We start from the raw sequence: 12,554 nt of genomic DNA on the forward strand, positions 1-12,554 counted from the left end.
AAGCTCAAGTCAATAAATAATGCAGACTAGTTTAGAATATAATACAGTATATTTTCACCTCTATTTGCAAAAGGCATAATATTCTTTGGTTTGAAATCTAAGCAGAATAAGACTTATTCTGCTTAAGGGGAAAAAATAAAAAGGAGGCTTTACCAATGAAAGGGTCTTTGCTTTTCTCAGACGTTGTATCACAACCTTGTTAAATCCTTTCTGGACTGCCTGAGAAAGCTTCTTCACTTCCCAATTATTCTGGAACTCATCTGATCAACAACAAACAGCCTATTAATATTCACTTCCTGTACCTGTCATTTACCTTCTTTCACAAGTATTTTACAAAACTTGTTTTTGCAACAGGAGAAATGAAGTTTTTAGGTTGAAGACAAAAAAACCCCTCTAGTTTCAAGAAACTTTTAAGACTGACTGATGATTCAAAGGAAGCATGTCAAAGAGATAACAGATTTTGGCATCCAAGGAATGGGAGCTTGGATGAATGGAAGTGAAAATATATTTGAACTTGAAAGGTGGAGAGAAAGGAAAAAGCAATTCTCATCAACAGCGTCTTTGACCAAGCAACTGAGAGGGTAACACATCATTGGACACAAAGAAGTTCTATAGATTTTACAGAAACGCTTATTACTTGACAGCTAATTAAAGAGAAGTAACAAGAGGAAAATTTTCAGCCTCCAATTTGTGCCTGTTACTTGAGCCAAGAGCACTGAGAAAAGCTGATTATTTCAGAGCACAATAGACCCACAGGGATTTCAGCCCATCCACAGGTACAAAGAATTCTTGCTATTAAGATACAGTAAAAGCTTTATTATCTGGCATCCTTGGGGTAAGGGGATTGCTGGTTACTTAAAAATTCCAGTTATCTGAAATAACCTGGCGGGGGTTTTCAGAAAACGCAGAGCTGATGGGAGGGCGGGGGGAGGTTGGGATAGAAAACCTAGTATTCCACATGCAAGAATTTCCACAATACACTGCAAGGCTTTCAAATTCATGCCCCCATGCACTACTTTTTAATTAAATACTTTAATTTACTACAGCTAGCAAATGCCCTCTCCATATTCCCACATTACTCATTTTATTTTTCCCTTCAATATACCTGGTGATGTAGCAGTCTTCAAATAGCCATCAAGAAGAGGTAAGACATCTTTGTAGTAAGGCTGCATTATGTTTTTGGGAATGTGAGAGGACCAGTCTTCTAGAGCATTCAGAGCCACATCAGCCATAGGGGTATAGCTGAGACCCAACTTAAACGCATTCTGTGTGTTAAACAAGGCCATTATATAGTATTCATTAAAAAACAGAGAGATTTATTTGGAAAAGAATAAGCAACCATATGATAAGGAAAAAAGATTCTTTATATTTTTAGATCCTGAACAGTTGGTATGACATTTTGATAAATTATTTGCTAACACCTGCAAACTTGTGAATACCTTAGGCCCTTGGCAAGCATTCAGTTAAAGGCATGATGGAATTTGATGCACAATACCAACAATTGTGCCTCGTGCCATGCTACATGTGCATGGCAGAAGATATGATTATGGGATGCAAGATCAGATCCCAATCATGTCATATTGCCAGCATGGGGAGAGCCTTCGGTCATGATCCTGGACTCCCTGTGTACCAGCAAGTAGCAAGCCAGTCAGTTGACCCTGCTCCCAGCCTCAGGACTGCATCAAAGCCAAGAGCTTCAAATGAATCCCCGAGGCTGGGAGTGGTAGTCAGCTGCTTGGGGCTCCCAGCCCCGGGGGTGCATCAGAGCCCTTGACTCAATGTGCCCTTAAGGTTGGTAGCCCTGATTAGCCAATGCCTGGCCACACGTTCAATTTAAAGCACAATGAGAACCAGCCATGAAGTTGTTACACCTCTTCTGTAACAAATTTGTGGTTTATTGCTTGTTTTATGACACCATTAGTTGTACTACTACTTAAGATGCGATTAAGTGGTTAAGCATGTCTTCAGTGTAATGTCTGCCAGGGGCCTTAGAGCTTATTGCATGAGCAGGCCTTGAATTCAAACTGCTAAACAGCTCTGCCCCTGAAAATCTGTCATGCAAATTTACCAGTTAACACACAAAAAAAAGTCAATAAATGTATCCTTTATCATGATGATGACATGAAAAAAAATACAAAAATCTAAAGGCAGCTTGCTTGTCTGAGAAAATAAGATAGTAAGACCATATAAACAGTTTTACAAAACCGGCTTCAAAAATGTGTGTTAACAGACCCACCTGCAATGCAGGAATGTAAGCTTTGATATCCAGCATAATGATGTCATGGGGTAAGGAAAGCACAAATGTCAGACAAGACGCTAACAACTCATCTTTGTACTGTTTCATTCTTGCTGCCACCTAAAATTCAGAAATATAAAGAAGACATGAGTTACACACATTACTTGTTTAGGTGGCAAACAAAAATTTAAGATCTTGTTGCCCGTTTCGCTATATGAAGCATGTAAATTCATAGAAGTGTGGGATTTCGTCACTGAAGTAGAAAATAAAGCACAGAATGACAAAAACACAAAGTTGCCTGGAAAATATCTGAAGGATAGGGCTTGCACTTAAAATTTGTATTTTAAGAAAGAAAAATTAGGTCAAGAACCTTTTGGTAATTCTTGGATCTCAGTAGAGTTTTATTAAGTTTTATATTTTTGGGTTTATTTCAGTTCATTCAAACAAAATTTATAATATATTTAAACTGAGTAGTAGTTCTTTTTAAATATGCCATAAGCATATGTATTACTAAAAAAAATTATATCAGTAGCTTGATTTTTATATCAATATTATAGCTGTCCAATTTCATCTCAATAATAATGTGCTCACTGGTCAAATTTACACAGCATGCAATCAACAGAAAATGTAATGATACCTTTAGCTAATACTGTAAAAGCCATCTTTCTGGACTAAAACTCTAAAGTAAAAAATAAAGGACTTCGCCAGAGTTGGGCATGTGGCATGTGTGAGACAACTAGCATGGGCAGCCTGTGTGTGTGGCACAGCAGATCAGAGAGGGAAGGGATAGGTAGCACAGAAGCAGACTGGGTAGGGAATGGAAAGCAGAGCAGTTGATTGGGCAGGGGAAGCGGACTAGAGTGGCATTCTTGGAGGACACGGGGCTTAATTTGTGGTACACTTGCCAAAAAAGGTGGGCCCCCACTGGATTATAGAATTTGCTTCCTAATTTGTTCCACAATACCCAAAAATTTACTGCTTCTCACAGCAACACCTATCCTATTCAGAGAGTTCTTTCTAATGTGGTGGCTCATTATCACTTTATATTCCAGATTAATGCTTAATGTCAACTAGAAATTGTTTCATAATGTGCATTTCTGAACACCAATTGTTACAGATTTTTTTACATAACTCAAAACTATAGATCAGAGTGCAGGATCTGGATGCTGTGCATTATTAAGTGCAATAACCAACCAGAGTACACACAACTGAACAGCAGTGCTGTACACCAGGGGTGTCAAAGATATAATCTTTAAGACTATGGAGCCCTATCATCACACCTGTAGTGCTCCCTGCAGTTCTTGGAGTGGATCCAAATGCTAAATACAGTGTGCCCTGGATTGGTTCTATGTGCCGCATGTGGCATCCGGGACACATGCTGCATGCAGAGCACAGGACTGGTCCAGCATGTGCACTGCAAGCGGTGCCTGTGCCAGACTGGCCCTGTGTGCTGGATCCAGCACATGGGGCCAGCTGTGGTTGGATCTGACCCACAGACTGGCCCCATGTCATTCATGTGGCCCCTGGACCTGAATGAGTTCAACATCCCTGCTGTACATTGACCAAACAAGACAGTTCTATTGCAAGTCAGGAAATAATTTGCCACCCACATTCCAAAACAATGAGAATTCTCCCCCTGAATCTGTTTTCGCAGGTATGTTTACTGTTTATTTTATAGTAAGCAGGACTTCGTTTCCTACCTGGAGTTCAAGCCTAACACAAATGTTTGCTATTAGAGAAGATGGGAAGGGGGAGGGGAAGAGTAGGAAACCATAAAGTGATTTTATTTCCTCAATGAACCTGACATTTCATAAGTGAAAAACGTCAATGAGTTATAGCAACACAAAACTGGAAGGAATCCTCATCAAGTATCTGTCCCTTGTTATCAAAAGCAACCACATCATATAATCCCTTTCATAAACTTAAAGTTCCACCTTAAAAGTACTTTGGATTTTGCCCCCACTATTGCAACTGACAGGTTGTTCTGAAACCTCACTGCTCCAATGTTAGAAACCTTCTGTTTCCCACTTTCTATTTATTCAAAATTCATTTTTATAACCAACAAACCAAATCATGGCTGATATATGACTGGCAAACAGCAGATGTGTCCATCTTAAAGAAAGGAATAAAAAGGGCAAAAACAAACATATTAGTTAACAGAATACAAAGGTACAGAACACATTTGAAAGAAAGGATAAAATGAATGTGTGTAAATGAAAAAGGGGTAGAACACAAAATGGGTTTACCAAAGGTAGGTAATGCTGGATTACACCACTAAATTTGATAAATTTAGTGTAAGTCCTTATAATCAGATCTGCAATTTTACATGCCAGTTCTTTCCAAATTCTGGGATACATCCAAATTTCACACCCGAAACACATACAAATGCATTAAGCTACTTGAACAGTACTTCAACCTCAATTGTGATAGCTTCCATTCCCATACTGTAATCTCCCTTAGCCAGCTTTTTCCATCTTGAGCAACACTGTTGTTGTTATTGAAAAACAGGGGCAAAAATATCCCTTTAGTTTTTAGGTCATACCTAAATAACCTTTAATCTCACTGAATAGCATTGCTGGTCATTTATTACTTTGAGTTAGTCTGGAGCTTTTCCCTACACATTTTCTCCTTGTTTGGGATAGTTCCAGATAGCTTTTTACTCAAAAGAACACCAGGCCTCCTTCACACTGAAGTCCTTGATCTCTTAAACCCAGCTGATTTACATGGTTTTCACTTTTACACTGCTCTTCTGATAGACTTTTAGTTAATGTTATGTGATGGCAGTATTCTCTTTTAAACACCAGCAATAAACAGGTAGTAATTCTACTGCAGACTTTTCAGCAGTCTTCAGAGAGAGACAAAGCTGATTTGTTCACCAAAACATGAGTTGGTTGCTTACAGAGGTGATTCAGGAGTCTTTCCTGAAGAAAAGAGGTGAATTTAAAGTAAGCCTCCTATAATCCAAAAAGACGAAATACATACATGAGGAAAGTATACGATACTGTTGCTATCAACATGTGACTGTATTCAGACTGCACTTAAAAAAAAAAAAAGTTTACCTCTTTTCCAAATTTTGCAAATAATGCAAAGCAAGAGCTCTTCTCAGGGTCTTCAGGATATTTTCTCTGAGTCCCAGGACTTAAAACCTGTATAACAAACTACAATCAATGATATGAACAAAGCCAATGACAGACAGACAAGCAAACACCAGTACACACAGACAGTTCTGACATGTGGGAGGACTTAATACGCAAGTTAAGTTCAGAATAAATTGCTGGGTGAGCAATCCATTTACCGAGGGATCTTCCACAGTAAAAGTTTAATGCACATGTTAATTCTCCCACCGTTAAACACAAACAAGGTGTGCTGATGGCCTGGTCCCCATTTCAGGTTCTGGACATACCATACATTAAATTCAACTGCCATTGTCCAATATGCACATGAATGGAGAGAAAAAGGCTGTTTTTCCTTTTCAGCCCTATCCAAGAATAGGTTATGCCTGATGCTATGTAAGTTTACAAAGTTACACCCAGAAAAGTGGGGAGAGAGGAAAAAAAAGAGGGTGATTTGGAAAACAGCATCAATACACCACAGCAGCAGTCCCCTTGGGCTAACCTGGATAAAATGCCTAAGCAATTTCCTCCAGAAGTCTATGGTGACCTAGCTGAAAAATTGATCCTTCCTGTCCATATTCTTTGACATAGCTTCAGTATAACAGAACCTAATCAAGCACCCACTGCTGGATGCTCAATGGACTGCAATTTGAGGACCCCAGACAGGTGTCCTGCTTCAGGACAAATGCTCTAATCACTACACTGTCGTATACATGTTAATCAACTCTCCTTCCAGTAGCTGTTAGCTTCTTTAAACTAGTTCTAGCGTCCATCTCTCAGTTATCTCTGCAGTATAGGCAGACTTGGATTTCTCTATAGATGTGGTTTCAAGATCCAGGAAGAAGCATCCTATAGACAGAGTCTATTTAAAAAATGACGTTTCAGCCTAATACTGGCTTTCCCAGGGATTTTTGTGCAAAAGATGTACCCTAGATATCAGATATCAGAAATAAGATATGAAATAATTGCTATTTAAACGCTTTCAACTGTGCACATATATCTTGAAATACACAGACCTTAATATCATATTAAACAATTCCTGTTGGTAAAAAAACTCACCTCAAAATATTTTGTTTTCTTGGCAATTTTCATTACAACAGAGAGCAATTTGTAGAATCCACTAATAAGAGGTAGCCTTGTTGACTGTATAATAAGCTCATAACCAAAGGAATACACCCATGGTTTAAAATATTCAAGGTGTTTCTTTGGCAGTATTTCTCTGCAGAACAGATGCAAAAGAAACATTCAACAAAAGCTGAACTGAAATGAGTACAAACTTCTTTCCAGTTTGGAAGTGAAAGATATGAGCACTGACAAAAAAAAGTACAATAGGCCAACAATTAATCTAGCATAAGCCAATGAAGGAATACTTCAAAGAAATGACAATCCTTTGACTGTAGTAATTAAATGACATGCTATCATGAGCAAAATAAATTTCTTCCCAACCCTAAACTGATGATCATTTTTAAGAGTATATGCAATGTCACCGCCTCAATAATGATGCTCAGTCAGAAGGCTGGGCAGAATGACATCGTGGAAACTAACTGGTTCAGAGAGGCATAGGCTATTATAAGAAAGAACTTGCTGCATTAGATGCCTATGAAACCTCATGCCTCTCTGAACCAGCTAGCCTCTAAGAACTTACCCTGCTCTACCCTCTGCCAGACTTCAGACTAACCTGGCTAACCACCTCTCTGATAATCCTGAACACCTGAAGAGTTTTGGTCTATCATAGTAGAACATTGTAATAGTTTTTTTAATATGTTACGCTACAAATTGGGATGGAGGGCAATCTGTGGCACATCTGTCAGAAAAAGGTAGACCATGTAAATCATGAGGGGTCAGAAGTCCTCAAAAATTTTTCTATATAATGTCTAGTACTCAGTATAATAACTTTATTTTTAAGGCATGAAGTATGTTTTATAAATCAACAAGTCTCTGGTTGAAAACGCATGTTGGATTTCTCCCAGGACGAAGCCTTTTATTCTGGAATCCTGAAGATATACAAGCTGATTGTCCAATCCTAAATACCTGTGACATGCCTACAAAAGTACTGAGGTAACGCTTTCTTGGGACTATCAGGGCTAATTCAAGTTAACTCTGCTCAAACTGTCTGCATAAGTGACTGTTCCACTCTGTTCTGGGGAGTCAAATCGCAAGTCAGACATAGATAACACCTCCCCACCACCCACTGTTTTTAGCCTTTGAAAATAAAAACGAACAAAAATCAAATTCCTAAGTTAATTACCATCTTTTTGAAGTACTTCACTGGTGACAAGAACACCCAAGAGGGAATTTTAAGTTTCTTTTCTGTCTGCCTCCTTTACAACCTCTTCTAGCATCACATATTCTGAAGCCTGATGCAATTTTTTATGCCAGGGGTCAGAAACCTTTACGAACCGTGACTCAAATGACTAGGCTCTGGTCTGATATGGACTGGAGTCCTTATTGGGCATTAGCAGCAAAGGGTTTTCCCTATACTGGTGCCGGGGCCAGGCAGGTGCACCCACGCTGCCATTGTTTCTCTCAGGCCTCCCTGTTTCCTGGCTGGGGCACACACAGTTTCCAAATGATGGGGACCCCAGGGCTGAGGAGCTAGAAGCTGTGGCCACCCTGCTACTGCTTCTCCCTGTAGCTTTCTGTCCCTTGCCTCGTGGGTGCAGCTGAAGGCTCCGCACCCCCAGCACAGCTCCATACCAGCTGGAAACTGCGCACATGCCACAACTTTTGAAAGTGATGGGGAGAAACGGTAGTGGCATGGGTGCAGCTAGAAGGTGATTGCCCCCTACTTAGCCCCACCCAGTATGGGTTCAGATGTTGGCATAGGCAAAAAGTCCTCTGGCTCTGTAGATCAGATCTGACTCATTGGTATATTTTGTCAATCCTTGTTCTATGAAGTTTCAGTTGCCCATTGCGTTTAGATTTAACATTCTCCCCTATAACCTACATATTCAATACATTTTATTGTCTTCTGATTAGTTAGCATTCTTGCCTTTGCAGATTTTAAAAGATATTTCAAACATGGGTACACATCATGAAATAAGCATGCTTAAATTATACACATAACCCAGATTTTATACATCTTGGTTGCTTACCATCGGGGTACTTTCCAGCAGGTTGCCCAATTAAGGATAAACTACTCAGCTGCTCATCGTGGCTTTTGTTTCAAAGGATATTTCTCCATTGAGATGGGGCTCATTAACGAGCCCAGACAGCAGACTGGAGTAGCAGTGCCCTTTTAAGCAAAAGCCTGAAGCAACAGTTATGACACCTCAGAAGTCCCATGACTATACATACACCCCTGCTTAGTTTGGAAACCCTCATCTTTCCAGAGGGGGAAGAAACCCAATTCCTTCAGTTTTACATAGCCCCTACTTATCCCTAAAATGTGCTTCCTAATTCTTAAATTAATCTAAAATATGCAGTACCTGCAGAATTCCACTAGATTAATGAATGCAATAAAATCTGTAGGCTTGGTTGGCTGAAGGTTTGAAGCTGGATCACAAGAAGGTATGATCATAACACCACCAGATTCACTTTCAGCCTGAAAATAAGAAGTAGAGGCACATGTTACTGAAATCTGTGGCACTACACAGACAGCATGACAGAATGACTCAACATTTTAGTACTATGAGTTAGCAACAGTGGGAAAAATTAGTTTGTCACAAATTAATCTGCCTTTTTGAAAAGTGAAAGACATAATTCTTTGGATTTGTAATAAGATGCTCGCTCACAAGAATAAAATAAGACGCCACAAAATACCATTAGAGATAGTTTGTCTAATTTGAAGCAAATCACACTTTTTGAAAATGGAAATCATAAAATGTTGGTCTAGTAGACATCAAGAAATCATCTAGTCCATCTTCCTGCACTGAAGCAGAACAGTTTCCAGAAACAAATATTAATACATTCCAACAGCTTTCAATTTTATTTCAAGGAAAGATTTTAGAGGCTACACCATAACAAAAAAACATAAGTGAAAGGCTAAGATCTCACCTGTTCACTAACAGTCAGTTTCTGAACTGTCAGGTCCAATTTTTCAATAATCTTCAATATAGATTTTATAAGTTCATCATACAATAAATGATTCAGAGACTGCAGGGGTGAATTTATTGTCAGAAAGTTTTCATCTGCAAAAACAGACTCCTTCATAGAAGAAAGAGAAATATGTTTTAGAACACTGAAAATCTAGATCTAAAAATCCAAAACGTAATAAATTTAAACAAAACAGTAACAGAATCCAACCCTCCCATCAGATCTCAGTATTAAGTGTGTTTTACCTTCATTACATCACAGTTCAGAAGACTTCTAAAAAGATCCAGATAGTCCCTATATGTTGGTACTTTCCATTTTCCTGTTCTGACCTCTCCAACTGTTGGGGGCTCTTCTGATTTAGAAGCTCCTGTCCCACCAAATTCCTACAGGACAGTGGGGGGGTGGGGAAGAAAAAAAAAAAAAAAAAAAATCAGTAAATTAACATTTTTACATAATTGTTAAGATATAAATTAAGTATATATCATATTGATGATCTAATAGGTTCCTTCCAACCCTAGAAATCTATAAGTAGGCATAGATATAGTCTCAATAGCTTCAGTAACTGAAAATCAGATTTAAATCAGAAGGCTAAACATAAGCATTCTGTTTTTACCTTGTTAGAGATAGCAATGGGAACTAGCTACTTTAAATTTTTTGCAAATCAGGTACTGAACCTACATTTTATTTTATCTCCAAGGTATCTGCTATTTTAGAGATTCTTTTCAGTGAAGCATAACATATTAACAGTTAACTCCTTACAGATATACTATCTAGCTACAAGCAGTTAACTCCATCCTTTAAATTTTTAAAAGCAGAAACATTTCTAATTAGTACCTTAAAGGATCTGAAAAATAAGCTTACCCTTGAAAACACGATTGGCTTGGAGCAGACTCTGATTAAACCCTGATGCACTGAAAGAAAAAAAAGTATTACCTGAGAAACAGGAATTTTATTTTTCCTGGAAAAGCCTCCATCTGAACAAGAGCAGTAACTATCATCTTTGTAATGGTATCATTTACTTTTTGTTTTAGATCATCATCATGTTTTCATTCAAAGTTACCACTGATGTGGATGTTTAAGGAAACTTGCTTGCACCCCAAACCTTTACTAACAAGGAAATAGGAATTCTCAGACTGGTAACCAAAGTGGCTACCAACACAAATAAAAGTACTCCATAAAACCTCACTTAAAATCAGTTTACTATTGAAAGGAGGAAGAAGTGTGGGGGGAAGGGGGAGAGTTTTTGTATCACAGACTCACCCACAGTGCTGATAAAATTCCACAGAACTGGTCCTTTTCCTGCCAGGGCTAGAAAAACCTTTACTATAGATTTGCAACAGACTGGTTGCATTTTTTCACTATACCGTGGAAAACTATCTATCTGCATCACAATTAGGTGTTCAAGAACTGGAGTGTATACTTCGGGAAGCTACAAGAAATAAAAGCAAAAAAGTGTCACATAAGGACATTCATTATAATATCCCCCAGAACTAGAGAACTATGCAAACCTTCCCCAATAAAGGAGTTCATTACAAAAGATAAGAGAGGAAGAAATAGTTACACCAGTGCCTACTCCCCAAAGATGGCAAGCAACATGGTAAGCTGTTATACAGACATTCACTTAAAAGATCAAGTAAAACAGAAGGTAAAGGAAACTTTCAGGGAACAGATTATACCTCTCACGGAACAGAAAGGCAACTTCTGAGTGAAAGCTGAAGCAGAAAGCTGAAGCAGAAGCAGAAGCAAAATCACACTCATTTCCTATTTGTATGAAAGTGTAAGCTTCACGTAGTTGTAACACAAACTAAACATCTAAATTAACGTGTTTAAACGATTTAGAAGTTAGAACGCTCAAATAGAGCTTGTTTCACATATCTTATTCCCAACCTATGACTAGTACCAAGGAAGCCCTTATTCAAACCAAGAGATCTAAAAATCATAACCGAGTCCCAATATCTGAGTCAGTGTGGCATTATTAGCACTGACAAAAGAGAGAAGGATAGTAGTGAACCTAGTACAGCTTGGGGTCAGATGCGGGTTTTTTTATTACTAGAAAAAGGTTTCATACAGCGAGTATGTGAGGGGAGAAAGGTCTAGAGTAATGTAATGTACAAGGGGGGAAAAAAATTAAGCTGAGTACAAAAAAAATGTTCTGTCCAATACACATGAGGAAACAAACTGAAAACATTATACAAAGAAAGCTTAGGTTAAAACATGTAGACATAACTGTGGTGGTTTGTCCTTTTGACATAGTTATTAAAATGCCTACACCTAAAAGAGTAACTCCATACCCAGTTAAGGTAGCTTTTTTAAATGGACAAAAACCCTGTTCACACACGGCTAGTGCGCTTTTTTCCCCATATGATGCACCTTAGCATTTTAGTATTACAACATTAATGTTTTTCTTTCCTTTGTTCAGTGAAAATGTTTCTAACAGGAAAATCTTGTGACAGCATTATTCAGCTTACCCTGCAGAAAGGAGCTTAAGTCATTATGACCTTATGAGAAGCAAAAGTCACTTTCTTCGGCTGTAGTTCACTACATTACTAGCAAAAAAGATACCAAATAGTGTGACTAAAGATAGCCCACTTACTGTATCAAGGTGGAATATAACACTCGCAATGGACTGAAGGAAACTTGGTAGCTGATACACATTGTCATCTGCTGTCTCTGCCTCAGTGAGGTACATTTGTTTACAGCGCTGAAGAAGCTCAATATACATGATATCAACATCCTTAGAATTGATAGCTTTACAAGGCTTTAATGAGAGAAAATAAAATTATTATTTTTAATGTTAGGCAAAGAACCGTTGCAAAACAAGGCAAAATAAATACATAAGTGCATAATCTTAGTTAAAAGCAAACTAATAAAAAAGATGTCTCCTTTGCAACTTCACAGAAATCTAATACTAAATTTGTATAACATTTGTTAGTTATGTTTCAACAAACCGGGCATGTTTCATTATTTACTGCAATCATACAAACCCTTGATCTTCCATTTAAAAATTTTTTTTCAATCCAGCCTAAGGAATTAAGAATTTAGTTCTAATCTTTTAGATACAGAAATGCAGAAAAAATTGTCCCCTTGCATTTAAAAATACCCTTAAACAGCAGGGTAACTTAAGGATACTCTAAGTACTTACCATGCCAAAGTTGTTATGGATTGAGACA

The 12,554-nt window shown here is 38.1% G+C and overlaps 1 protein-coding gene across 1 annotated transcript in view; it reads right to left on the bottom strand.

Moving 5' to 3' along the window:
* PRKDC (protein kinase, DNA-activated, catalytic subunit) overlaps nt 1-12,554 on the bottom strand; it is a 130,811-nt gene that overhangs the window by 105,519 nt on the left and 12,738 nt on the right. The window contains exons 12-22 of the mRNA XM_090039934.1: nt 11,978-12,142; nt 10,645-10,813; nt 10,246-10,295; nt 9,630-9,767; nt 9,346-9,495; nt 8,778-8,893; nt 6,409-6,568; nt 5,296-5,382; nt 2,237-2,356; nt 1,106-1,265; nt 154-260 (exon numbers count right to left, since the gene is read on the bottom strand). Of these exons, the coding sequence (XP_089896060.1) occupies nt 154-260; nt 1,106-1,265; nt 2,237-2,356; nt 5,296-5,382; nt 6,409-6,568; nt 8,778-8,893; nt 9,346-9,495; nt 9,630-9,767; nt 10,246-10,295; nt 10,645-10,813; nt 11,978-12,142 (1,422 nt within the window). The remainder of the gene's footprint in view (nt 1-153; nt 261-1,105; nt 1,266-2,236; nt 2,357-5,295; nt 5,383-6,408; nt 6,569-8,777; nt 8,894-9,345; nt 9,496-9,629; nt 9,768-10,245; nt 10,296-10,644; nt 10,814-11,977; nt 12,143-12,554) is intronic.

Source organism: Crocodylus siamensis, chromosome 3 (genome assembly GCF_052110815.1).
Source record: "Crocodylus siamensis isolate JL-2025a chromosome 3, ASM5211081v1, whole genome shotgun sequence".
NCBI classification, from domain to species: Eukaryota; Metazoa; Chordata; order Crocodylia; family Crocodylidae; genus Crocodylus; species Crocodylus siamensis.